This window comes from Microcaecilia unicolor, chromosome 7, assembly GCF_901765095.1.
Source record: "Microcaecilia unicolor chromosome 7, aMicUni1.1, whole genome shotgun sequence".
Taxonomy (NCBI): domain Eukaryota; kingdom Metazoa; phylum Chordata; class Amphibia; order Gymnophiona; family Siphonopidae; genus Microcaecilia; species Microcaecilia unicolor.
The window spans coordinates 153,872,906-153,898,556 of NC_044037.1; the positions used below are offsets into that span (position 1 = coordinate 153,872,906).

General features: G+C 44.7%; 1 protein-coding gene across 2 annotated transcripts in view; it reads right to left on the bottom strand.

Moving 5' to 3' along the window:
- Nucleotides 1–4,410: 4,410 nt before the first annotated feature.
- The window catches only part of AGAP1 (ArfGAP with GTPase domain, ankyrin repeat and PH domain 1), a 2,358,592-nt gene continuing 2,337,351 nt past the window's right edge, over nt 4,411–25,651 (bottom strand). For both annotated transcript variants that reach the window (XM_030210552.1, XM_030210551.1), the window contains exons 17-18: nt 8,873–9,128; nt 4,411–5,708 (exon numbers count right to left, since the gene is read on the bottom strand). In XM_030210552.1, the coding sequence (XP_030066412.1) occupies nt 5,490–5,708; nt 8,873–9,128 (475 nt within the window). In that variant the 3' untranslated portion in view covers nt 4,411–5,489. The remainder of the gene's footprint in view (nt 5,709–8,872; nt 9,129–25,651) is intronic.

Sequence of the window (25,651 nt, forward strand, 5' to 3'; positions counted from 1 at the left end):
CCATTTTCCAAGATGTTGTTTGTACTCACATCTACCATATCAGTTGTTTCCTCTCCAGTCAGGGGCGTAGCTAAGGGTGGGCCTGGGCCCACCCAATTTCAGTTCAGGCCCACCCAGTTTTGCGCCACTGAAAAGTACACAGCAAAGCAGCAGCAGAACGGGCCACAGCCTTAGTTTCTGCCGTCTCAGTGGCAGCCTGCTCAGCTGACGTCCCACCCACCTGCGTTTTGCCAGTCTCATCAGCTCTTGACTTCTGGTCCTCCTCCTCGGCCAGCGCTGCCTTCTATCCTACGCCACGGCCGTGCATGCTGCCTCAGCCTCGTTCTCGCGACTTGCACTAAAATAGAAGCACAGCTGCTGCATGCGCCACAGCCACACGGCACTGCCTGCTTCCCCCCGGTCTGCAGTGCACATGGCACGATGGTGCTGGCCGCATAGGAAAGGCTGCTGTTGACCTGGCTGTGTCGTGGGATTGACTCCTTAGTTCACCTGTGCCTGCTGTCCGCGTCTCGGTCTACTGTATAGATGATTCAGTACCGGTTGGATTAAACAGTGAGTCACTCGAATCTTCGATCACAGTCACAGTATCACTCCCCTGCGGCCCCACAACACAGTCTGAGTCAGCTACAGGAGCCAGGGTGCTGTGCACCACATGACACGTGCAACTGCAAGCATCAGGTAATAAAATTTAAATACATTTTTTTTTATGTCATGTAATTTTTGTATTCAAAATGTTGGCTGGTGGTGGTGGGCTTCTGGATGGGGGTGGGTTCTTCACTACAAAAAAGGTATATTTTAATCATTAAATATATCTCTTTTGCCCTAGGCAATGAGGAGCCCATCCCCACCCAGAAATTTACCAACAATACATTTTAATAGTGCCCAGTTTAATTTTTAAAAAGTTGTCTATTCCTCTCATTTTGGTGGGTTTTTGGGTGGTGATGGTCTCTGCAGTGCCCAGGTTAAAATTATTATTAAAAAAAAAACTTTATATTTAATGTGGGTGGGGGCTCTGCTGTGCCCAGGACATTAGAAAGCAAAAGGTTTTATATTTAATGCTGATGTGCCTCAGGGTGGGGGAGATGACAGACTATGGGGGATGGGTAGGGGGTAGGATAGGGCTGAGACTAGGCTACAGTGAGGGATGGAGGGTAGGGTAAAGAAGGGAAGGGCTGATGCTGGGCTATGGAGGTGGATGGGAGGTAGGAAGGGAGAGGTAGGGCTCATTCCGAACTATAGGTGTAGATGGGGTGGTAGGAAGGGAAAGCAAGGTAGCGCTGATGTCATGCTACAGGGATGGATGGAGGGGGGTAGGAAAGGGTAGGGCTGATTCTGGGCTATACAGGTCAGGACAGTATACTGTTAAGGTATTCTGTTCTGACATGAGAAAGGAGGGTTGGGTCTCTAAACATTAGTCAAAAATGTATTAAAATTAGTCCAATAAAGATATCACGTTATTTCCATTTTCTGTATTTATTAACACAGCTACCACACTACTTTATCCTAAACTAAAAATAAAAATCATTTTTCCCACCTTTGTTGCCTGGCCATTTACTTTTTCTAATTGTGTTGGTCCCAGTCTCGTTTCTTCTTTCCTCAATCTCTTCTTAACTCTCGCCAGCGTCTGCCCCTCTTCCCCCCATCCAGCATCTGCTCCCTCTCTCTCTTTCCCCTTTCCATCCAGTTTCTGCCCCCTTCTTCTCCTTTTCATGCATCTACCCCTCCCCTCTTTCCATCCAGCATCTGACCCTTCTCTCTCACTTCCATCCAGAGTCTCTCCTCTTTTTCTCCCTCCTCCATCCAGCATCTGTCCCCTCTCTCTCCTCACTTCCTTCCACTCAGGCCCCTCTCTCTCCCCAGTTCCATCCAGCATCTGCATTCTCCCTCCCCCTTCCATCCAGCATCTACCCCTCCCTATTTCTATCTGGCATATGACCCTTCTCTCTCCCTTGTCCAGTGTCCATCCCTGCTCATCCCTGCTCTCCCTCTTTCCATCTGTCCCCTTTCCTTCTCATCCAGCATCAGGCCCTCCTCTTTTCCCTACATCCAGCGTCTACCACTTCTCTCTCCCATCCAGCATCTACCCCTCCTCTCCCTATTTCCATCTGGCATATGACCCTTCTCTCTCCCTTGTCCAGTGTCCATCCCTGCTCATCCCTGCTCTCCCTCTTTCCATCTGTCCCCTTTCCTTCTCATCCAGCATCAGGCCCTCCTCTTCTCCCTACATCCAGCGTCTACCACTTCTCTCTCCCATCCAGCATCTGACCCCTCCCTACCCCTCATCCAGCCTCTGACCCTCCTCTTCTCCCTACATCTAGCATCTGCCGCTTTTCTCCTCATTTCCATATGTCTGTTCCCCCTCCATCCAGCATCTGTCCCCCTTCCCCCTCCCATCCAGCATCTGTCCCATCTTTCCTCCCTTCCATCCGGCATCTGTTCCCCCTCCTCACTCCATTCTCCATCCAGTGTCTGTCTTTTTATTCAGCCCCCCCAACCCCTCTGTTCCCTCCCCCACGAACACTGCCACTGGCGCACCAGGCTCTCCCCACTCCCACCCAATACCCCACTGCCGCAGCCACCACCGCTGCTGCTGTTTCAGCAGTGGCAGCAAAAACAGTGTAAAAGATCGGGGGGCCGCACTGTTCCTGCTCGCGGCTGACCGGCTCTGTTCCAGAACAGGAAATTATGTCAGAGGAAATTGGGACCGGCAGCCATAAGCAGGAACAGTGTGACCCCGTGATCTTTTTCTCTGTTTTTGCCTCCACTGCTGAAACAGCAGCAGTGGTGGCCGTGGCAGGCAGGTATTTGGTGGGAGAGGGGAAAGCGGTGGGCTTCCGGTTAGAGCCTCTGGGCCCTCGGGCACTGCTCGGCCACCTGAATGATCAATCCGCCCTGGTTCTGGGACTATAACTAGAGGTGATATTCTCTTTTCCCGTCCCTGTAGGGGCTTCCAGACTGAAGTTGGAACCACTCTCCTATGTGCCTAAATGTCTCTTCTATACACCTCTTTGTCTGCCAGTCAGAGTAATCTGTATACAGATATATAGATAAGTTACCCAAATACCTATATGTGGTCACTACATACACAAATATTTACTCTCTAATATTTAAATTTAAAAAGCCCATTCTAGTTTGTTTGAAAAAGTTTACAATTATAATTCATTGGTACTTACACCATATTCAGATATTAGATATGAAAATTGTTATAAAGAATCAAAAAATATGATTGATGGGGTAATACAAATGTATATTCTCACACTATACTTCATAGAATTAGATTATACTTCCAATACTATCACCCATTTTGGTCTATGCCAGTGATTCCCAATCGTCCCCTGGGAGCTCCCCAGCCAGTCAGGTTTTCAGGATATCCACAATGAATATTCATGCACTGCTTTTACTCTGAAGATCTTTAGAGAGAATCTGTGTGGAGAATTGCAATGGCTGTTTGCCACAACCAATATTAATTTCCCTCTTAGTTATATGCCCCTGATACAGTCTTATATAGGCGAAACATGGCCACATCAGGCACTGTGCTTTTATCTTTTTTACTTCGACAAATTCTTTTATTACCTTACCATCCACTTTGTATGGTCTGCTCTATATCTGTACTGCATGAGCACTTGCAGATTCCTGTCTCCTACTGTTCTGATAGGTGTCTTACTTTAGGCCTCAGATATCTGTATAGAGGCAGAATATCACTATTATATCTGTAATGTCTGGTTCCTCCCTTCACTCTATCCTAATTCAGCCTCAGCCCTATATGGATAGGCTGGAGTAGTTAAGATACATTTTGCCCAAGCATAATCCATTTAGGGGCTGAATCTCACAGAATCGCTGACTTATCATATAAGTCCTTTGATAAAGTTCCTCCCCAACCCCATCTCTGTGAATGCCTGTTCAAGATGTGGGTACATATATGCACACGCCGTCACTACACACATAGGTTTACCAGCACATATTATAGGGCAGGCAATTTTATAAATGCCCATTTCTGCTGATAATGCACAGTTTCTTACCTTCCCAGTGCCTCTGAACAGTAATGTGTACATTTGGTATGTACTAGACAAATCAGGATGATGATGATATAATAAAATAATATCAATAATAATCAGGACCTGGACAAATGGAGTGAAAACTGGCAACACATGAAGACAACAGCAATAACAATACTACTACTACTAATAACAATAATAACTTGTAAATTAATTAAATAGGAGACCCACCTAAAGATTTTCTATTGCTATTAACTTCATTTGCCATTTTTATGTACCTGAGTCACATATTATTTTCAGAACAAATATCCAGATCTACTGATTTTTAGAATTAAGATTGGGTACCATTTGGTACAAAAATCAATACAGGTTTCATATATTTTTTTTATTCCAATATTTTTACATACATATCATCTAAAGACACAATACAAAAATTTGTATAACTTAGGCATTGCAATCACAAATGTGACTGAAAGAAATAAAACCTAAACACATTTCACCTTGGCAAACAGACAGAACAAATTTTCTTGTGTTTGTAAGAAAAAAATGCTTTTTCTGGTTTTTAATAAAAGGACCTAGATATTTTTCCCCAAAAAAGTAATTACAAATTTTCGTGTTACAGCATTATCTTTATTTTTTCATTTACTTTTATTATTTTTTTGCTTGGTACCAGGGAGACTACAGTCGGCTAACATTCAAGTCACTGATTTCCATTTCTTTGGGCTGAGAAATTAAACAGATACTAAATTATGACAGTGAATTTAGAAAGGAGGGCTCTGAGGGCTTGAAAGAACATGTCTGAGATAATATGATACTTCTAAGAATATTGCAATCACATCCAAGTAATCACCGAAGCATGGCGTGTAACTACCTCCTCGGCTAATATGCTTCTTTCTCCATGATGACTAATCATGTTCTATTAAACAGCCGTAATGCTGGAAGAACTCAACTATACAAGTGTAATGAAGCTAGTATTCTCTCTGGACAGATTAGCTACAACTGATTTGACACATACCATCATTGGAGCCTCAAATCTGACAAACTCCGTGCTTGCTTCTGATTTATGCTGTCAAGCTCTTCTGAGAAGAGAACAAAATCCAAGTGCTCCGTTAGGTAGAGGTGAAATGTACTGATGTGCTTAACAGTCAGTTAAGATGCCATTTCTTTTTTCCCCTCCTTTCTCCCCCCACCTGTAGAGCCTTTCCCCTACTAATAATCATAGAAATGGACTCAAGTTTTCTGTACTGAGCCAGTGACTGCTTCTTTTCTTTTTCTTTTCTTTTTCTTTCCTTCACATTCAATAGCTTTCAGGATAATCCTGTGAAATATAATCCCCTTCCCTCAATGCTGAACCCTCCCTTTTCTCCTTCTGGTCTCTTCAGAAATGTTTCAACTGGCAATGGTAGAAGAAGCTGAGAAACTTTTATATAAAACACACAAGGCCAGAACATTGAAGAGAAATGGAGTAATCTGAGGCCAACAAGGTGCTTTCTCTTATATGATAGTAGGCATTCTCCCACCACCACCACCACCACTGCTGTTGTTCCTATTATTGTTCTTTCTGGATAGGCTGGGGGTAGCCATGAGGACAAATTGTTCATCAGGACATCCGTACTGCAGGAGAATGTCAATCGACTCTTGGCTCGTAGCTTGTCTGGCATAGGCCAGTGCAGTATTTCCATGGGCATCCCGGGCCATCACGTCCACACCATACTGCCAAGAAAGCAGACTGTAGTTTAGGCATTGCCTTACAACTGCACAAAAAGTTCTGTCAACCCACAGCAAGAAATCTAGACTTTTTAAAATTCAAAATCCTAATTTACTCTTCAATTATACTTATATTTGAAAAGATGTACATTAATCCATTTTTATAGATATGCTAAATCCAACCTATTTGGTTTTCCTAGAATTTTATACAGTAACAAAAAATTATTAAAAAGTCTTTGTGACCTCTGTCTAATTCATTTGACAGCAACAGCTTCCATATTTCTCTCAACAGGCTTGTCCAAAATGGTGGTGCAAAAATCAGATCTCCTTATTCCAGTAATTGTGTTCTTAAAGACTACATACCAATGCCAATTTGAGGAGCTTGGGCATCTGTGGCTGTCTGACATGAATATACCCTGTTTGGGTATCTTTGGGAATTATCTGGACAACTCTTTGCATTTGAAAATTCTCCCACACTAACTAGTTAAATTTTGTCCAGCTAATGAGTGAAATGGACAAAATTTATCCATGTGATGGGTGGCTAGATCATGCTGCCATTTCCAAGCAAATCTGTTGGTTTGAAATTAGACTATTTAATAGGATGACAAGAATGAAACAGAATACAAATATTTCATATGTTCTATATAAACTAATGTAAAATATTTTAGAAGAACAGATGAGAGTGGCCCTTCAAAATCTATTTTTTGGGGTTAATTCACACTTTTTCAGTAGTGGTTCAAGGTGAGTTATTTTCAGGTACACTAGGTATTTTCCTATCCCTGGAGAACCTACAATCTAATTTAATGTGACTAAGGCAATAGAGTGTTGTACCACTTTCTCAAAATCACAAGGAGCACTTGCCCGAGATCATAAGAAGCAGCAGTGGATTTGAATCGGAATTCTCTGGTTGTCAGCACAGTGCCCTAATCATTAAGCTATTCTCTCATTCTTTTTAGGCTCACAATAATATTGTGGACCATTAATTATAGGAAGTTTTGTACATATTTGTAGACAGTGCTTTTTTGTAGGAAAAAAGGTACCTGTACTCATTATGGGCGGGATCACCATCTATGGCTCTGCCCCGATGGTAGCCACACCCCTTATACCAGCCATGGCACATATAAACAGTTATCATTGAAAATACTATACCAGTATAGGAGAAAAAAAATAACTTGTGATTTTTTTCCATTATAAATAATTTCTGTAAGCTGTTACAGCTCCAGTATACCTAGTGCAAAATAAGACAGCAGATGTAAATTCTCAAATTGGACATATTCCAAACACTAAAATGAAAATAAAACGATTTTTCTACCTTTGTTGTCTGATTACTTTGTTTTTCTGATCATGTTGGTCCCAGTCTCTGATTATGTTGCTCTCTATCTGTTCCCTTAACTCCGTTTCCAGGGCTTCCTTTCCATTTATTTACTTTCCTCCTTTCTTCTTCATTTCTTGCCCTAAATCCATAAGTAAAAGCTGGGTCCTCCGCAGACTTGACTGGAGGAGATATAGAGTGGATCCAGCTTTTGCCTATTTTCTCCATCCATGTGCAGTTTTTCTCCTTTTTTCACTTTATCTCCATCAGTATGCATCTCCTTCCTATTCTTCCCTCCCCTCCATCTATATGCATCTCCTTCCTCTCTCTTCCCTCTCATCCATCCATGTGTAGCATTTTTCCTCTCCCCCTCCATCTATGTCCTGCATTTCTTTTCTCTCCTCCTCTCCATCCATGTTCATCTCACTTCCTCTCTCTTTCCTCCCCTCCATCCATGTCCAGTATTTCAACTCTCTCCCCTCCCCTCCATCTGTGTCCCAAATTTCTCATCTCCCCTAAATCCATGTGCATCTCCTCCTCTGTCTTCCCTCCCCTCCATCCACGTCCAGCATTTCTCCTCTCCCCCATCCCCTCCATCCATGTTCATCTCACTGTCTCTCTCTTCCCTCCTCTCCATCAGTGTCCAGAATTTCTCCTCTCTCCTTTAAATCCATGTGCATCTCTTCCCTCCCCTCCACTCATGCCCAGCATTTCTTCTCTCCCAATGTGCATCTACTTCCTCTGTCTTCCCTCTCCTCCGTTTCTCCTCTCCCCCTTCCCCTCCATCCATGTGCATCTCCTTCCTCTGTCTTTCCTTCTCTCCAACATTTCTCCTCTCTTCTCTGCCCTCCACTCCACCCATGTCCAGCATTTCTCCTGTCTTCCCTCCCCTCCATCCATCCATGTCCAGCAAAACTCCTCTCTCCCTGTCCTCCCCTCCCATCCATGTCCAGCGATTTTCCTCTGCCCTCCCCTCCATGTCCAGCGATTCTCCTTTGCCCCCTATCCTCCCCTCCATGTCCAGTGACTCACCCCAGCCTCCACCTGCCCCCGAGTTCCAGTTCCAATCCCAGCCTCAGCTGCCTGCCCTCAGCTTCCAGACTTTTCGTTCCTGCCACCCTGCGTTGAAATCTTTTATTTTACTTCAACTCAAAAGCGGCAGCAGCAATGAAGGCAGCCAGCAGGCTCGCCTCCTCGCTTCCCTTCCCTCAGCGTCCCGCCCTCGTGGAAAGGAAATTACATCAGAGGAAAGTGGGATGCTGAGAGGGAAGGGAAGGCTGGAGGTGAGCCTGCTTGTTGCTTTCACTGCCGGTTCGCTGCTGCGACTTCAGGCAAAATAAAAGATTTCAACGCAGGGCGGCACAAACTGAAATTCGGGAAGCTGAGGGCGGGAGGTGAGCTGGCACTCAGGAAAAAGGTGCCGGTATGCTGTACCGGTGCGTACTGGCACAAAAAAAAGTACTATTTATAGAACACATATACATCAACAACTGCAGAGCCCCTACAGTGTTGCTGAAAACTAAACATTATGCTACTGTCATTATATTTCATGGTGTATATTCTGGTAAATTTACCATCAAATTTAATGTTTGATTAAAACATCTAATGACAACAGCTTTTATTAGTGATTCATATATAATTATTAAAGTGGCAATGATCAAAATCTCTACCGTGAGGCAAAGTCTCTATGAACTTTATACCTAGTTTTCAAAGAGAATGCATTAACATATATTGAACATGTAATTTGGCAAAAGCCCAATTCTGCCGGTAAAGCGCTGTTTTAACTGTAGAAATACTTATGAAAATTACCTACAATATACACACCAAACAACAAATTGTTGGAGAGTGGATGGCTCACCCATATTAACAGCTGCATTAAAACAACATTTCCTTTTCTGCAGGCAAGATGCAGAGCTGTTCGCCCATCTCCTTCACCGCAAGTCTCATTCACTTCATCCCGTGTCCCATGAGCCAGCAGCAGGATAACTGCTCGTAAGTCCTCTTCAGCTGTGGCTCTTAGAAGCTGCTGGCCTAGGGAGAGCTCTGGGCATTGCAGTGGTGTGAGGAAGAGCTTCTGCTCATACTTTGCCCGTATCCAACGTTCTTTTTCTTCCCTGTAGAAACAAGTGAAAAATGACTATTCAAACTGCATAAAAAATTATGTTTTTAATAAAATCTTAAACCTTACAAGGGAACTTTCAGCCCTAATCACCAAGAGTGAACTATTCCATAGACTGTGAACCAGACAAAAAAATGGCACTCTCCTAAGTCAATTCCCATAGAGGGGTTTATTAAGCGTGAATTAAACCATAAACCTTAGGTATTCCCAGGGGCTACTAGAGATGCAGAAGTAGAACTGTGATATAACAAACATTTTTAGTTTAAAATCTTTTTATTGAAAAAGTAACACACAGAAACATGTAAATAAATAAGTTCAACAAAAACCAACAGTACACTCTCCAGATTTCTCAAATTTAGAACAATTGCATCTATATTTTCTTTTTTCCCGCCTCCCCCTTAAGAATTCTATCCACCCCCTCTACCACCCTTTCTTTCCCCCACAAAAACACTACAATAGCTACAGTTATATATCTGCAACATAAATTCAATTCTCAAAGCGCTATGGCGCAGCAGCAAACCAAATTAAGTAATATAATTTGCTGTTTTTTCAGTACCAGCAACTCTCATCTTTTTTTATAATTTGTCCTCACCCCTCCTTTATATCCATCACCACACTTCCTACCAGTCCTTGCCCCTTTCAGATTCCTAATATGTTCTCCATAGGTCATTTCAGCTTTAGGGCAGGCCAGTGTTCTTATAGTCTTCCCTGATATCTAAGAGTCTATGTTATGCAATACCCTCCCCCCTTTTCCGTTTCACCCTCTTCCAATTTTCTCGCAAATCACAGGTCTCTCAGTTACCCACAATCTCCCAAATTCTATAAATAGTGCTTAAAGCTAGGTCCACAATTGCCCACTCAGTTATAGGGAAGGATCAGTTACACATATAACACAGTTTTTTATTTTTGTTACATTTGTACCCCACGCTTTCCCACTCATGGTAGGCTCAATGCAGCTTACATGGGGCAATGGAGGGTTAGGTGACTTGCCCAGAGTCACAAGGAGCTGCCTGTGTCTGAAATGGGAATCGAACTCAGTTCCCCAGGACCAAAGTCCACCACCCTAACCACTAGGCCACTCCACTCCACTCCTCCACTCCAGTTAGCTAATTGGTGTTAAATTGGCACTTAATTGGAGAAAAGTACCAATAACTGGAATTAACAATCACTAACTGGCACTAATGAGTTGTGTGCTTAACTGATTTAAGCTCCTATTCTGTAAACTCAGCACCTAACTTCTCTCTTGCACAACTGCAAAGGAGGCATTTAATGTAGGAGGAGAATGGGCATGTCAGGGACATTCTAATTAACCTTGCACACGCTTTGTAGAATACTTGTTTTTAAGCACACAACTGTCACATTTAGGCGCCACCATTTAAACCAGCCATAGACATGGATAGGTGGTTGTTTCTATAGTTGGGTACGTTACTGTAGACTTACTTTAGAATACTATAACAGATTTTGGGGGAGATTCTATATATGGCGCCTAAAAAACTGGCGCAGAAATCAAAGCTAAGTGTATTCTATAAGCAGTGCCTAGATTTAGGCACGGTATATAGAATATGCTTAGTTGATATCTCAGTGCCTAAAACTACGCGCCTCCATTTATACCAACGAAAACATGGCATAAATCCCGGCACGTAGATTTAGGCTCACTGGGCCACATTCTACAACTATGCACGTAAATTTCAGAATGCCCACACTATGCTAATTTCCCCACCTATAACCACACCCCTTTTTGCCTGCTTGTGTTAGAAGTTAGGCACACTGCATTTTTATTTTTCTTACATTTGTACCCCGCGCTTTCCCACTCATAGCAGGTTCAATGCAGCTTACATATTATATACAGGTACTTATTTGTACCATTGCAGAATGCGCTTAGTGAGTTATGTAAGTAAATTCTAATTATTGCCAATTAGTTCTCATTATTGCTTGTTAAGAGCTGTTATCAACGCTGATTAGATTGTTAAGCCAATTAAGTTACACACGTTATAGAATACGCTTGGATTTTGGCACAGATCTCTAGGCAAGCTATATAGAATCCAGGGGTTGGTGTGCAAAGCTGCCATTATAGAATAATAGCTTAGTGCTCAGTTTTTTGGCACCTAACTTTTAGCGCCCTTTATTGACTTGAGCCCAATATGTGCAAGGGAGTATCCTCCCATTAACTAACGTGATCTGTCTCTCTTACTCTGTTCTCTGTCATCATGTTGAATATGTAACCATGTTTTCTCAGAAAACTGTTTTATGTCTAGGAGAAGCTGTGGTTAGCTGTTTTTTCCATCCCATCACAATATGTAGGCTAATCCATTTCCAATGTGAATGGGGTGCACTTTCTATCTAGTGTTTCAAAATGATCTTATTCCCTAATAAACTTGTCGCACCAGCAACCTCAGACCCTTTCCATATACATCTAAAACTTCAACCTTATCTACACTAATCCCTTCTAGGGTTGGTCTCATCTCTTGCCCTACTATTCTAGTTAAATACCCTAAAAGTTTGGTCCAATATCTTTTAACTTTTGTATAGGTCTAAATGGTGTGCAAGAAGATGCCCCTTTCCATGTCACATTTAGGACAAATCATTCTCACATGGAATGCCTGAGTCTGGGAGAAATATCCCTGATATAATATTCTGTATTGGTACTCTCTAAGATCTGCACCCAATATCAGCTTTGGTAAACTGGGCCAAATAGGACACTAATTTTAACAAGTCCTTGGGTATTCCCAGGTCCTCTCTCCATTCCTGGTTCTATTTTTAATAATGCTTTGTGCAATCTGGACACTTATCTTTTTCATCCCTCAGCTTGAAAGAATTCCTGAATTATTCTTTTAATCAAGGAATAATGTTCTGTCAGAGATATGGAGTGAAAATAATTTGAAACTTGTAAGTAGGCAAAATGGTGTCTGTTCCTAAGACCATTATCTCTGTTGTAGCTCATTAAAACTCATCAACACCCCCTCCTCATTTAAAAGATGTTCTAATTTGGTTATGCCACTTTCCAACCAGATAATAAGGCATTATCCCTCCATGGTGCAAAGTTTCCATTCTCTCTAATGGGCAAGAGACTGAACCAATAAAATGCACACCCTCATTCCATATTTCCTTCATTGGTTTATAAATTACACTACTGGTCTTAGCATGCAATGTATTATTTATTTAGATTTTGCTCACATTTTTTCAGTAGCAGCTCAAGGTGAGTTACATTCAGGTACACTGGGTATTTCTCTGTCCCTGGAGGGCTCACAATCTAATTTTGTACCTGAGGCAATGGAGGGTTAAGTGACTTGCTCAAGATCATAAGCAGCAGCAGTAGGATTTGAACTGGCTACCTGTGGATGTCAAGACTAGTGCTCTAACCACTAGGTCACTCCTCCACTCCCAATAAATATACAACATTCAAAGAACTCAAATAAACCTCTTTACAGTCACATGGGGAATAACTCCTGACTAGGGAACAGCCAGTCTTTAAGTTGTCTCAATAAAACATGCAGTATTGTACCTCCTCATCACTGATAAACCCAACCCTCCTTCCTGCCAGCTGTCTTGAAGTAATTCCCAACAAACCTTATGTCAGGCTTCTTCCCTGGAAGCACTGGGTTTGTGAGCCCTTGGACCACTACAGTGGAGCGGCAGTGGCAGGCAAGGTCACCTTCAAAGCAGAGACGAGGCAAGGCTGGACTGGAACCCCGGACTGGAGTTCTGCACTGGAATACACAGGACTGGAACGCACCGGACGGGTGCGCACTGGACTGGAACCCACTGGACTGGTACACACTGGAGTGGAGCCCACTGGACTGGAACACACGGGACTGGAACCCGCTGGACAGGAACACACTGGACCTAGGCTTCACCTATGCCACCGTTCCCCGAGGGTTGAGCCCTCAGTTTCGGGCAGCCGGCAGGGCTTACAGGAAAAACGGAACTGGAACTAGCAAGCAGGAACAACAGGAAGCAGAATACAGAAGTGCTCCCAGGCACCTAGGCAAAAGCAAGGCAGACAGACAGGAATGTCCGGGTTCCGGCAATAGTCAGGTCTGGCCACAGGCAGAGAATATCCGGGTTCAGGCAGTAGTCGGGTCAGGCAGCAGGCAGCAAGTATCGGGGTTCAGGCAGTAGTTGGGTCAGGCAGCAGGCAGAGAGTAGTCAGATTGAGGCAATGGTCAGGTCAAGTAGCAAGACTATGGCTGGAGCTCCAGTAGCAAGGAGTACTGGCAGCAGACAGGACTAGGGCTGAAGCACCAGAAGCAAAGGAAAACACACACGGGAAAACCAGAAAGCTAAACAGAAGAAAACTAGGAAAGCTGTACACAAGCTAACAAGAAAGCTAAGCCCAAGCTAACTAGTCACAAGCTAGAAACTCACACTAAGCAAAACACAGGAGAACTAGTAAAGCTGTACACAACCTAACAAGCAAAGCTATGCCCAAGCTAACTAGTCACACGCTAGGAACTCACACAACACAACACAACACACCACACCACACAGGAGAACTAGTAAAGCTGTACACAAGCCAACAAGAAAAGCTATGCCCAAGCTACTAGTAACAAAACAAGCTAGAAACTCACACTGAACTGGACAAGGTAGCAGTGCACAGAGCACTCTAACATACCAGGGACCTTAGACGATGCAAAGGCAAAGGCTGCAGTCTCTAAGTGATTAATAAAGCCCTTCAACACCTGAGGAGCAGCTGCAGCCATCAGTACGCAACTACAGAGGCTGTCCAGGCACAAACAAGAGAGACAAGTCCGGCAGCCTGGAAGAACCGGACCGGACTGGGCTAAAGTCTGGAACGGGTAGGAACAGCAAGACAAACTATGGCAGCCACTGGCTCTGGCCACCAGTGGGTGAGAGGAGCACAAACCAAGGAGCAGGCAGAGCACACACAGAACATAGAGAGACAGAATACCTAGGTGCAGCACAGAGGAGCAAACAGAGCCAGGCTGGAGACAGAGGTAGAGCTAACTCAGGCAGCACCCCCAGGTGCAGTAGAGTGGAGTAATTAGAGCCATGCTGGAAGCAGCCAGCACACAGAAGGAAAACTACTCCAGAAAGGATAGGCAGAAGCCAGTTTAGAAGCTGACCCCCAGAAATAAGGTAAGTCTGAAGGTGGTCACGGCCACAGACATGACACCTTAGGTCTCCTGGGGGCTCATTTTCAAAGCACTTAGCCTTACAAAGTTCCATAGTAACATGGAACTTTGTAAGGCTAAGTGCTTTGAAAATACGCCTCCTGGTCTCCTATCTCTCCAACAGAACCAAGTAAACTCTCAACGTAACATCTAAAAGTATTTCTTTAAAAAACTAAGGGGTAACATTTGTAAAACACAGAGCCTTTTGGGAACGTCATTTTGTATAGTCGATGATGGCAGATAAAGACCTGCAAGGTCCATCTAGTCTGCTCAATCCGATAAGCTCATAGCATATGATACAAAATAACATATATATTCTTGATCTGTCCTTGCCATTTTCAGGGCACAGACTATAGATGTCTGCCCGGTAATAGACATACTCCATAACTACGCAAAAAGTCTGTCGTTTCTCAATTATTTCATGCACTATAACAGTGTTTCCAAAGTCCAGAGCTGGAGTACCCCTGGTCTCTGAAAAAGATTTGTTTGTATATTAATGCCTTTCAAGTATTTCATCTCTTCTTTCCTCTACGTTATATTCAGTTCATCTAGTCTCTTCTCATATGACTTATGGCATAAACTCTCTGTACCACTAAAATTCTTTTTGTGTCCTTAGTGAGATACAGCCTCCAAAACTGAATACAATACTCTAAGAGGGGCCTCACCAATGATTTGTACAGGGGCATTAACACCTCTTTTCTTCTGCTGGTTATGCCTTTCCGTATGCAACCTAGCATCCTTCTGTCTTTGGCTATCGCCTTGCCACATAGTTTTGCCACTTTGAGGTCCTCAGCTTAATATTACTAAGATGCCTCCTATCACATACAGCTCCTTTGGATTTTTATACCCAAGTGCATCATTCTTCATTTTTTCACATTATAATACAACTGCCAAACATTTGACCATTTTTTCAATTTTTCTAGATATCTTTTCAACTTCCTCCAGGGTGTCCACTCAGCAAACTTTTTCTACTAACCCTACAGGGATGCCACTAAGAAAATATAATGAATAAAATCGACCCCAGTAACAATTTTTGAGCAGTCCACAAGCAACTTTCTTTCCTCTGAGTTCCATTTACAACTGTTCCCTATTGTCTATCAGCCAACCAATTTCTAATCCAGTTCACTACTTTGGGCCCTGAGCCTGAACTCCAAGTAGACTATTTTTAGCGCATATGATCTAGTTCTTTCGTCACCCAGTAAAAATATTCAAGCAAATTTGTTTGGCACAATTTTACTTTTGTATAATCATGTCTCAGACCCTGCAACTCATTTGATTCTAGGAAATTAACCATCCTTTCCTTCAGCAGCACCTCCATACGTTTCGAGCCACCACAGTGAGGCTTACTAGCCTGTAGTTTCCCACATCCTCTGTCACCAATTTTGTGAAGAGGGACCATATCTGCACTTCTCTAATCCTGTGAAATCTCTCCCATCTCCAAGGATTAATTAAACAAAATTTTAAAAGGAGCTGCCAGATGCTCTCTGAGCTCCCTCAGTATCCTGGGATTTTTCTCATCCAGCCCCATAGCTTTGTCCTCTTTCAATTTTTCAAGTTTGTTCATAAATACTTTCTGTGAATGGTGCAATATCTACTCCATTCTCATATATACCTTTGTCAGCCAACTGTGGCTCTTTTCCAGGATTTTCTCCTGTGAACACCAAACAGAAGTATTTGTTTAGTGTTATCTGCTTTTTTCTCTCCCTCTCCACAGAATGGCTGTCAGCATCTACCAGCAGTCAGGGATCCTTTTATTAAGCTGTGCAGGCGCCTACGCGCGCCAATTCAGAACTACTGCCCGGCTTCCGCATGGCCCAGGCAGAAATTTCATTTTTTATATGCACCAGAAAATATATTTTATTTTCCAGTGCGTGGCGCTAACCAGGTAGTAACCGGCATTGTATGTGCGCTGATGTTTACGCGCGAGACCTTACCGCTAAGTGAATGGGTGGCGGTAAGGTCTCAGGCCCAAAATGGGAGCAGGGCAATTTTCATTTTGCCACACATCCATTTTCAGCCAAAATAAAAAAGGCCCTTTTTGCAGGTGCGCTGAAAAATGGACCTAGGCATGTCCAATACATGTGTCTACAACAGCGCAGGCCATTTTTTGGCGCACCTTAGTAAAAAGGACCTCCCCAATTTCTAAACTTCCACCTTTCCCCTTCATCAACTCTCTTTACGTCTATACCCATTTTTGGTTCCACCTACACTTTTGCTAGCCTTTTTCTCTCTTTGCTTCTTTTGATTTATTCTATTATTCTTTTCTGTGTACCTCTTGTTGCATTCTTCAGTATTTCTTGAATGCTACTTCTTTGGCCTTTATTTTTTCACCTACTTTGATACTGGTTTCCATTTCTTCTTGCTTTTGTTTATTTTTTTACACAAACTTCTGTTGCCATTTTTACAGCCCCTTTTACCTTGAATCACTTTTCCACTTCTCTTACAGTGGGGGAAATAAGTATTTGATCCCTTGCTGATTTTGTAAGTTTGCCCACTGACAAAGACATGAGCAGCCCATAATTGAAGGGTAGGTTATTGGTAACAGTGAGAGATAGCACATCACAAATTAAATCCGGAAAATCACATTGTGGAAAGTATATGAATTTATTTGCATTCTGCAGAGGGAAATAAGTATTTGATCCCCCACCAACCAGTAAGAGATCTGGCCCCTACAGACCAGGTAGATGCTCCAAATCAACTCGTTACCTGCATGACAGACAGCTGTCGGCAATGGTCACCTGTATGAAAGACACCTGTCCACAGACTCAGTGAATCAGTCAGACTCTAACCTCTACAAAATGGCCAAGAGCAAGGAGCTGTCTAAGGATGTCAGGGACAAGATCATACACCTGCACAAGGCTGGAATGGGCTACAAAACCATCAGTAAGATGCTGGGCGAGAAGGAGACAACTGTTGGTGCCATAGTAAGAAAATGGAAGAAAGTACAAAATGACTGTCAATCGACAAAGATCTGGGGCTCCACGCAAAATCTCACCTCGTGGGGTATCCTTGATCATGAGGAAGGTTAGAAATCAGCCTACAACTACAAGGGGGGAACTTGTCAATGATCTCAAGGCAGCTGGGACCACTGTCACCACGAAAACCATTGGTAACACATTACGACATAACGGATTGCAATCCTGCAGTGCCCGCAAGGTCCCCCTGCTCCGGAAGGCACATGTGACGGCCCGTCTGAAGTTTGCCAGTGAACACCTGGATGATGCCGAGAGTGATTGGGAGAAGGTGCTGTGGTCAGATGAGACAAAAATTGAGCTCTTTGGCATGAACTCAACTCGCCGTGTTTGGAGGAAGAGAAATGCTGCCTATGACCCAAAGAACACCGTCCCCACTGTCAAGCATGGAGGTGGAAATGTTATGTTTTGGGGGTGTTTCTCTGCTAAGGGCACAGGACTACTTCACCGCATCAATGGGAGAATGGATGGGGCCATGTACCGTACAATTCTGAGTGACAACCTCCTTCCCTCCGCCAGGGCCTTAAAAATGGGTCGTGGCTGGGTCTTCCAGCACGACAATGACCCAAAACATACAGCCAAGGCAACAAAGGAGTGGCTCAGGAAGAAGCACATTAGGGTCATGGAGTGGCCTAGCCAGTCACCAGACCTTAATCCCATTGAAAACTTATGGAGGGAGCTGAAGATGCGAGTTGCCAAGCGACAGCCCAGAACTCTTAATGATTTAGAGATGATCTGCAAAGAGGAGTGGACCAAAATTCCTCCTGACATGTGTGCAAACCTCATCATCAACTACAGAAGACGTCTGACCGCTGTGCTTGCCAACAAGGGTTTTGCCACCAAGTATTAGGTCTTGTTTGCCAGAGGGATTAAATACTTATTTCCCTCTGCAGAATGCAAATAAATTCATATACTTTCCACAATGTGATTTTCCGGATTTAATTTGTGATGTGCTATCTCTCACTGTTACCAATAACCTACCCTTCAATTATGGGCTGCTCATGTCTTTGTCAGTGGGCAAACTTACAAAATCAGCAAGGGATCAAATACTTATTTCCCCCACTGTATGTCCTCTCATCCCTTCCAGCTCTTTCTTCAGGTACTCCCCCCACTGTAATAAAATCAGCATATATATGGATCTCTCTCTCTCTCTCTCTATATATATATATATAGATAGATAGATATAAATTTAAAAGTTGCTGAATTATGTACTTTTACAGGAACATTCTGGGAGGAGTGGTGTTAGAATGACCATGATCGTTGAGTTTAATTATCAAAATTTCAGTGGGGGAGGCTAGGGACCTGAAAGTTAGATGGGGGGGCGGGGGGAGTGCCAAGTAAGCTTCCAACAGCCTTGATTTATGCTCATTCAGAGCTCTCTGGGACAGATGCAGAAAGGCTTGCAGTAGAGCTGTGCATGAATGTCTGAGCACATAGCTTCTACCACAAGTGTAATACCATGGCATGCAAGAAGCTAACTGCATGCAAATTTTATGTGCAGAAAATCTGCAACAAATTGTGTGTGTGTGTAGGGGGGTGGAGGGTGGAAGTATGCTGGACACATGCACACAAGGTTTTGCGGTAAGCAAAGCTTCTTGTGTGCATGTTCAAACAAAACTGAAAATGTCAGCACATATTAGTGCTTGTTCTTCTGCGCCTAAATACGATCCCTGCAAAAATTATTTACACATTACATTTTTTCAGAGCTCATATTTAGGCACAGAAGAACAAGTGCCAATGTGTGTTTTCACCTTCAGTTTTCTTCTGACAGGTGCACATACTTGTTACATTCTATCTGCCTTTAAAACTTGCAGCGGTTTCCTTCTGCTTGCAAAACAAGTCAAAACCAGCTGTTAAACCTGATTGATAAAAACTCCTCTCCACAAAACCTTCTACTATACCCCAGATTCTAGCAAAAATAATTCTCTCATTGTGCATGCATCAAAAGTGAGCAGTGTATTCTCTGCATTGTACAGAATATCTAAATTAGCTCATTAGCATATTCTTTAATACAATGTTAAGCTATGTCTTCCATGTGAGTTAACACTCACAAGTACTTTCTGCATTGCTGGGAGTATACAACCTGTGTTCAACCTAAGGTAACCCCACAGCTAAGTCCTGTGGTTGCTTTCTGCATCTGCCCCTCGGTGTGAACTTTCCCTTTGGTCTGGGTGTCTTGATCAGGTCTGATATAAAAATAAAGGAGGTACAAATGAATAATTTAGAGATGAATTGAGCAATCTTGTGAAAGATTCTAAAAGTGTTAGGAAGATATGGAAGATCTTGAGAGCAGAGTGAAATGCAATTTATTTCATTTGGTGCCAGTAAGGAGTTGATTAACAGTTATGTAACATACCCTCAATTACCTGGAAAGCTTCTGTTTGTGTCCTTAAGCACTGTTTACACAATTCCCAGTAATCTAGTGTTAGGTTAGCTTTAATCTGTTTTTAAATACTTACACAAACAGATTCTTCCAACAGTAAATCGGGATTAGTTTTGCATCACTTCCTGGTACATGCAGAGCGACCTTAAAGTGACCCTACAAGCAAGCTTTGATGCAAAGCCTTCCAGAGATAAGCTGTACAGCAGTCATGACAATGAAGCATTAGCATATTATATGGAAACCCTCTTACCATTAACTCTGCTGGCAAAGACACAATGTACCATATCCACTAGCATACTGATCATATCAGGGAAGACAAATTTTGTTATTTTGTTACAAAATCATCATTTTCAATTCAAGCTTTTTATAGTCTGGGCTATCACACAAGCTACCCAAATGAGTTACACTGATACTTCACAAACAAACTCTAAAAGCAATTTAGCACCAAATTAGTGGAATAGATTACCTAGGGAAATTTGGACAGAGGAAGACTTGAAACAATTTAGAAAGTTACTATAAACCTGGATTTTTCTGTGGGACTTAAGGTAAGGAATTGGATAGCAGATTTTAAGTCTGTGGGTAAGGTGAAATTCGAGTACTGTTTTAATAGGTCATATGCTTAGCATATATTTATGTACATTTCTCATGTATATTTGAGATTTTACATGTTCAATATATGCATACATAGCTAAAGTCTTTTTAATGTGTGTATATATAGCCGAGGTTTTGAATGTAAATATGTAAATCACTTTGAACAAGCAGGTATTGCAGGTATTGGTTGTATCTACTATAATAAAAAGCACCTCCAACGTTCTGAAGCTGACTCCGTGGCTTCACTGAAGTGAAGGGTTCGTAAGGTTCGATAGATTCGTCAGTCTGTCACCATTTTTCTCTGTCCCGCCCTCGCGTCAAAACGTGATGACGTCGAGGGCGGAACGGTACGACAGCAGCACAAGGCAAGTTCACTCCACTCGCGTGCCCACACCGTCAGCCTTCCAAAACAAATTACAATTTCACAGCTACTCCTCATCACGTCATAGCCGTGCGAGCGAGGAAAACAGTTGCAAGCGTGCCGCACGAGCGAGGAAAACTGTTGCAAGCGCGCCAGCGCACCGCCTACCCTCTCTCTGCATCGCGCACTGCACCGGCTGCCCTTTTGTGGACTGACAGGCGGTAGTCGTTCGCTGGATTTGGGGGAACGAGCGAAGACGGTGGCAAACAACAAAGGTGGTGTGGCGGAGAAAGCAGGATGGCACTGAGACCTGTTGCTGAAGGAGAGGCGAAGTTTCTCCTGGTGAGTGCCTGTGGCAGCGTCAGCCCCGCCGTTGCCTGTCAAGATGTGTGACTGAGAGCAACGCTGACCAACATCCAAGCCCCTTGCCAGCACCTCCCAGTAAAGCAGCATCAACCCTGTCAGACTGTCTGTGTCACACACACACACACACACACTGATGCAGGATCCCAGTTACCCCCTCCCAACCGATCTCACACACACACACACTGATGCAGGAAGTGGATACATGGACACTCACTCTCTGTGTATTACACACTCAATCACTGACACCCCACACCCCCACCAATGCTGACCCCTCCCCCTCCCAGTTTCTCACACAGACACTCATTCCCAGTGGCGTTCATAGGGGGGCGGACACCCGGGGTACAGCGCCCTCCCCCGATGCAGCATGGAACCCCCCCCCCCCCGGTGGAAGACCCCCCCCCCGCAAAAGAGCCCCCCGGGTGCATGCCGCTGGGGGGGGGGGGGTGCCGCAGCGCATGCCTGCTGCGAGTTTACTAACTGCTCGTTCGCTGCAGCTCCCTCTGCCCCGGAACAGGAAGTAACCTGTTCCGGGGCAGAGGGAGCTGCAGTAAACGAGAGAAGTTAGCGAACTCTCGCAGCAGGCGTGCGCCGCGGCACCCCCCCCCCAGTGGCGTGCACCCGGAGCGGACCGCCCCCCCCTTGGTACGCCACTGCTCATTCCACCTCACTTCACCCCTCAAAAAACAAACCACAGCAAAGAAACTGAAAACAGTACTCTTACAAACAGCTGACCCCCCCAACAGCGACGCTGACCAACCTCTACGCCCCCTGCCACCCCCAACCAGTAAAGCAGCATCAACCCTGTCATACTCTCTGTGTGACACACACACACTGATGCAGGAACCCCGTTCACCCCTCATCACCCCCCCCCCCAATCACAGACTCAATCACTGACACCCCATCCACCAGAGCAACACTGACCCCCCCTCCAAGTACCCCCTCCCCCCACACACACTGATGCAGGGCATGGATACATGGGCACTCACTCTCTGTGTATTACATAATCACTGGCACCCTACTCCCCTCAGCAATGCTGATCCTTCCCCCTCCCCTCCCCTTCAGTTCCTCACACAGACACTCATTCCAACTCTACTACTACTACTTAGCATTTCTATAGCGCTGCAAGGGTTACGCAGCGCTGTACAAGTTTCACAAGGTGAAGGACAGTCCCTGCTCTGGAGAGCTTACAATCTAAAGGTTACAAACTATGTAGTCAGTGTAGGTAGCTTACAATCAAAGGTTATAACTAAATAGCTTACAATCTAGGGGTTACAAACTATGTAGTCAGTGTAGGTAACATGAATGGAGAAGGTGGTTAGGCGCCAAAGGCAAGGGAGAAGAGATGGGCTTTGAGTAAGGACTTGAAGATGGGCAGGGAGGGCGCATGGCGTATGGGCTCAGGAAGTCTGTTCCAGGCATGAGGTGATGCGAGGCAGAAGGGGCAGAGTCTGGAGTTAGCGGTGGTAGAGAAGGGTACAGATAGGAGTGATTTGTCCTGAGAGCGGAGGTTACGAGTGGGAACATACGGGGAGAGGAGGGCAGAGAGGTATTGGGGGGGCTGCAGAATGAGTGCACTTGAAGGTCAATAGGAGAAGCTTGAACTGTATACGGTAGCGGATTGGGAGCCAGTGAAGCGACTTGAGGAGAGGGGTGATGTGAGAGTATCGGTTCACGCGGTAGATAAGACGTGCGGTGGCATTTTGAACAGATTGAAGGGGGGATAGGTGGCTGAGCGGGAGGCCAGCGAGAAGAAGGTTGCAGTAGTCAAGGCGAGAGGTAACGAGCGAGTGGACGAGGGTTCGGGTGGTCTGTTCAGAGAAAAAAGGGCGGATTTTGCTAATAATATAGAGGAAGAAGCGACAGGTCTTAGCTGTCTGCTGGATATGGGCAGAAAAGGAAAGGGAGGAGTCGAAGATGACTCCGAGATTGCGGGCTGAAGAGACAGGGAGGATGAGGGCGTTGTCCACAGAGACGGAAAGTGGGGGAAGAGGAGATGAGGGTTTGGGTGGAAAAACAAGGAGCTCAGTCTTTGCCATGTTCAGTTTCAGATGCCGGTTGGACATCCAGGTAGCGATGTGATGAGATCAGCGAGCCCAGGGAAGAGGTGTAGATCGAGAAAAGAAGTGGTCCAAGGACAGATCCTTGAGGAACCCCAACAGAGAGCGGGATGGGGGTGGAAGAAGTGCCGTTAGAAAATACTCTGAAGGTGCGTTGGGAAAGGTACGATGAGAACCAGGAGAGGACGGAGCCCTGGAACCCGAATGAGGACAGTGTGGCAAGAAGTAAATTGTGATTGACGGTGTCAAAGGCGGCCAATAGGTCGAGGAGGATGAGGATGGAATAGTGACCTTTGGATTTGGCAAGGAACAGGTCGTTGCAGACTTTGGAGAGTGCTGTTTCTGTCGAGTGTAGTGGGCGAAACCTTGATTGAAGCGGATCGAGGACGGCCTGAGAGGAGAGGAAATCAAGGCAGCGGCTGTGGACAGCGCGTTCAAGTATTTTGGAGAGGAAGGGTAGAAGAGAGATGGGGCGGTAGTTGGAGGGACAGGTGGGGTCAAGTGAAGGTTTTTTGAGAAGTGGTGTGACTACAGCATGCTTGAAGGTGTCAGGGACAGTAGAAGTGGAGAGAGAGAGGATGAGGATGTGACAGATAGAGGGGATAACTGTAGGAGAGATGTTGGTAAGCAGATTGGTGGGAATCGGATCAGAGGAACAGGTGGTGCACTTAGAGGAAGAAAGAAGGCGAGCAGTGTCCTCTTCGGTGATCTCAGGGAAGGAGGAGAAGGAGGCGTTAGGTTGGTTGAGGGAGTGGGTTAGGAAGTCACAGGGAGGAGAAGGCTTGGAAGTGAATTCAAGGTTTATCTTTTGCACTTTATCGCGGAAGTAATCAGCTAGTGTTTGAGGAGAGAGTGAAGGGGGGGTGGGGGCGGAGGGCACTTTAAGTAGGGAGTTGAGGGTGGCAAAGAGGCGACGAGGGTTGGAGCCAAGAGAATTGGTTAATTGAGAGTAATATTCCTGTTTGGCAAGGAATAGGGAGGACTGGAAGGAGGAAAGCATGAATTTGTAATGGGTGAAGTCTGACAGGGTGCGAGATTTCCTCCAGAGTCGTTCCGCGGAACAGGTGCAGGAGCGAAACTCATGTCACAACCTCAAAAAACAAACCACAGCAAAGAAACTGAAAACAGCAGTCTTACAAAGAGATGAACCCCCAGCAACGCTGACCAACCTCCAAGCCCCCTGCCGCCCCCTGCCACCCCCTACCAGTAAAGCAGCATCAACCCTGTCACACTCTCTGTGTGACACACACACACTGATGCAGGAACCCCGTTCACCCCTCCTCACCCCCCCCATCACACAAAAAAAAACATATGAAACATCATACTACAATGTAAATTATTCATAACCATGACAACACATTTATCCTACTACTACTTAACATTTATAAAGCACTACCAGGGTTACGCAGCGCTGTACAATTTAACACAGAGGACAGTCCCTGCTCGAAGGAGCTTACAATCTAAAGGACAAAAAAGTGCAGTCAATCAAATTGGGGCAGTCTAGATTTCCTGAATAGATGAATAATGGTTAGGGGCCGAAAGTGACATTGAAGAGGTGGGCTTTGAGCAAGGATTTGAAGATGGGCAGGGAGTGGGCTTGGCATATGGGCTCAGGGAGTTTATTCCAAGCATAGGGTGAGGTGAGGCAGAAAGGGCGGAGCCTGGAGTTGGCGGTGGTGGAGAAGGGTACTGAGAGGAGGGATTTGTCCTGTGAGCAGAGGTTACGGGTAGGAGCGTAAGGGGAGATGAGGGTAGAGAGGTAATGAGGGGCTGCAAATTGAGTGCATTTGTAGGTTAATAAGAGAAGCTTGAATTGTATGTGGTACCTGATCGGAATCCAGTGAAGTGACTTGAGGAGAAGGGTGATATGAACATATCGGTCTAGGCGGAAGATAAGATGCGCAGCAGAGTTCTGAAGAGATTGAAGGGGGGATAGATGGTTAAGTGGGAGGCCAGTGAGGAGTAGGTTGCAGTAGTCAAGGTGAGAGGTAATGAGAGAGTGAATGAGAGTACGGGTGGTGTGCTCAGAGAGGAAAGGGCAAATTTTGCTGATGTTATAGAGAATGAAGTGACAGGTCTTGGCTGTCTGCTGGATATGCGCGGAGAGGGAGGAGTTGAAGATGATTCCAAGGTTGCGGGGCAGATGAGACGGGGAGGATGAGGGTGTTATCGACTGAAATAGAGAGTGGAGGGAGAGGAGAAGTGGGTTTGGGTGGAAAGACAATGAGTTCGGTCTTGGCCATGTTCAGTTTCAGGTGGCAGTTGGACATCCAGGCAGCAATGTTGGATAAGCAGGCCGATACTTTGGCCTGGGTTTCCGCAGTGATGTCAGATGTGGAGAGATAAAGCTGGGTGTCATCAGCATAAAGATGATATTGGAAACCATGAGATGAGATCAGCGAGCCCAGGGAAGAGGTGTAGATTGAGAAAAGAAGGGGTCCAAGGACAGATCCCTAACAATCCCTTTGAAAACATTAATTGCAGAAAACCAAAACCTTGCTAGCGCCCGTTTCAGTGGTTTCCGAAACATGCCTTTTTCCCTAGTATAAATATATTAACAAAGATTAAGCCAACTTTTCCAAACTTAATGCAGAAAAAACACGTCTCATACTTACTTCACAACACAACAAAAATACATTCATCACTATAACCACAC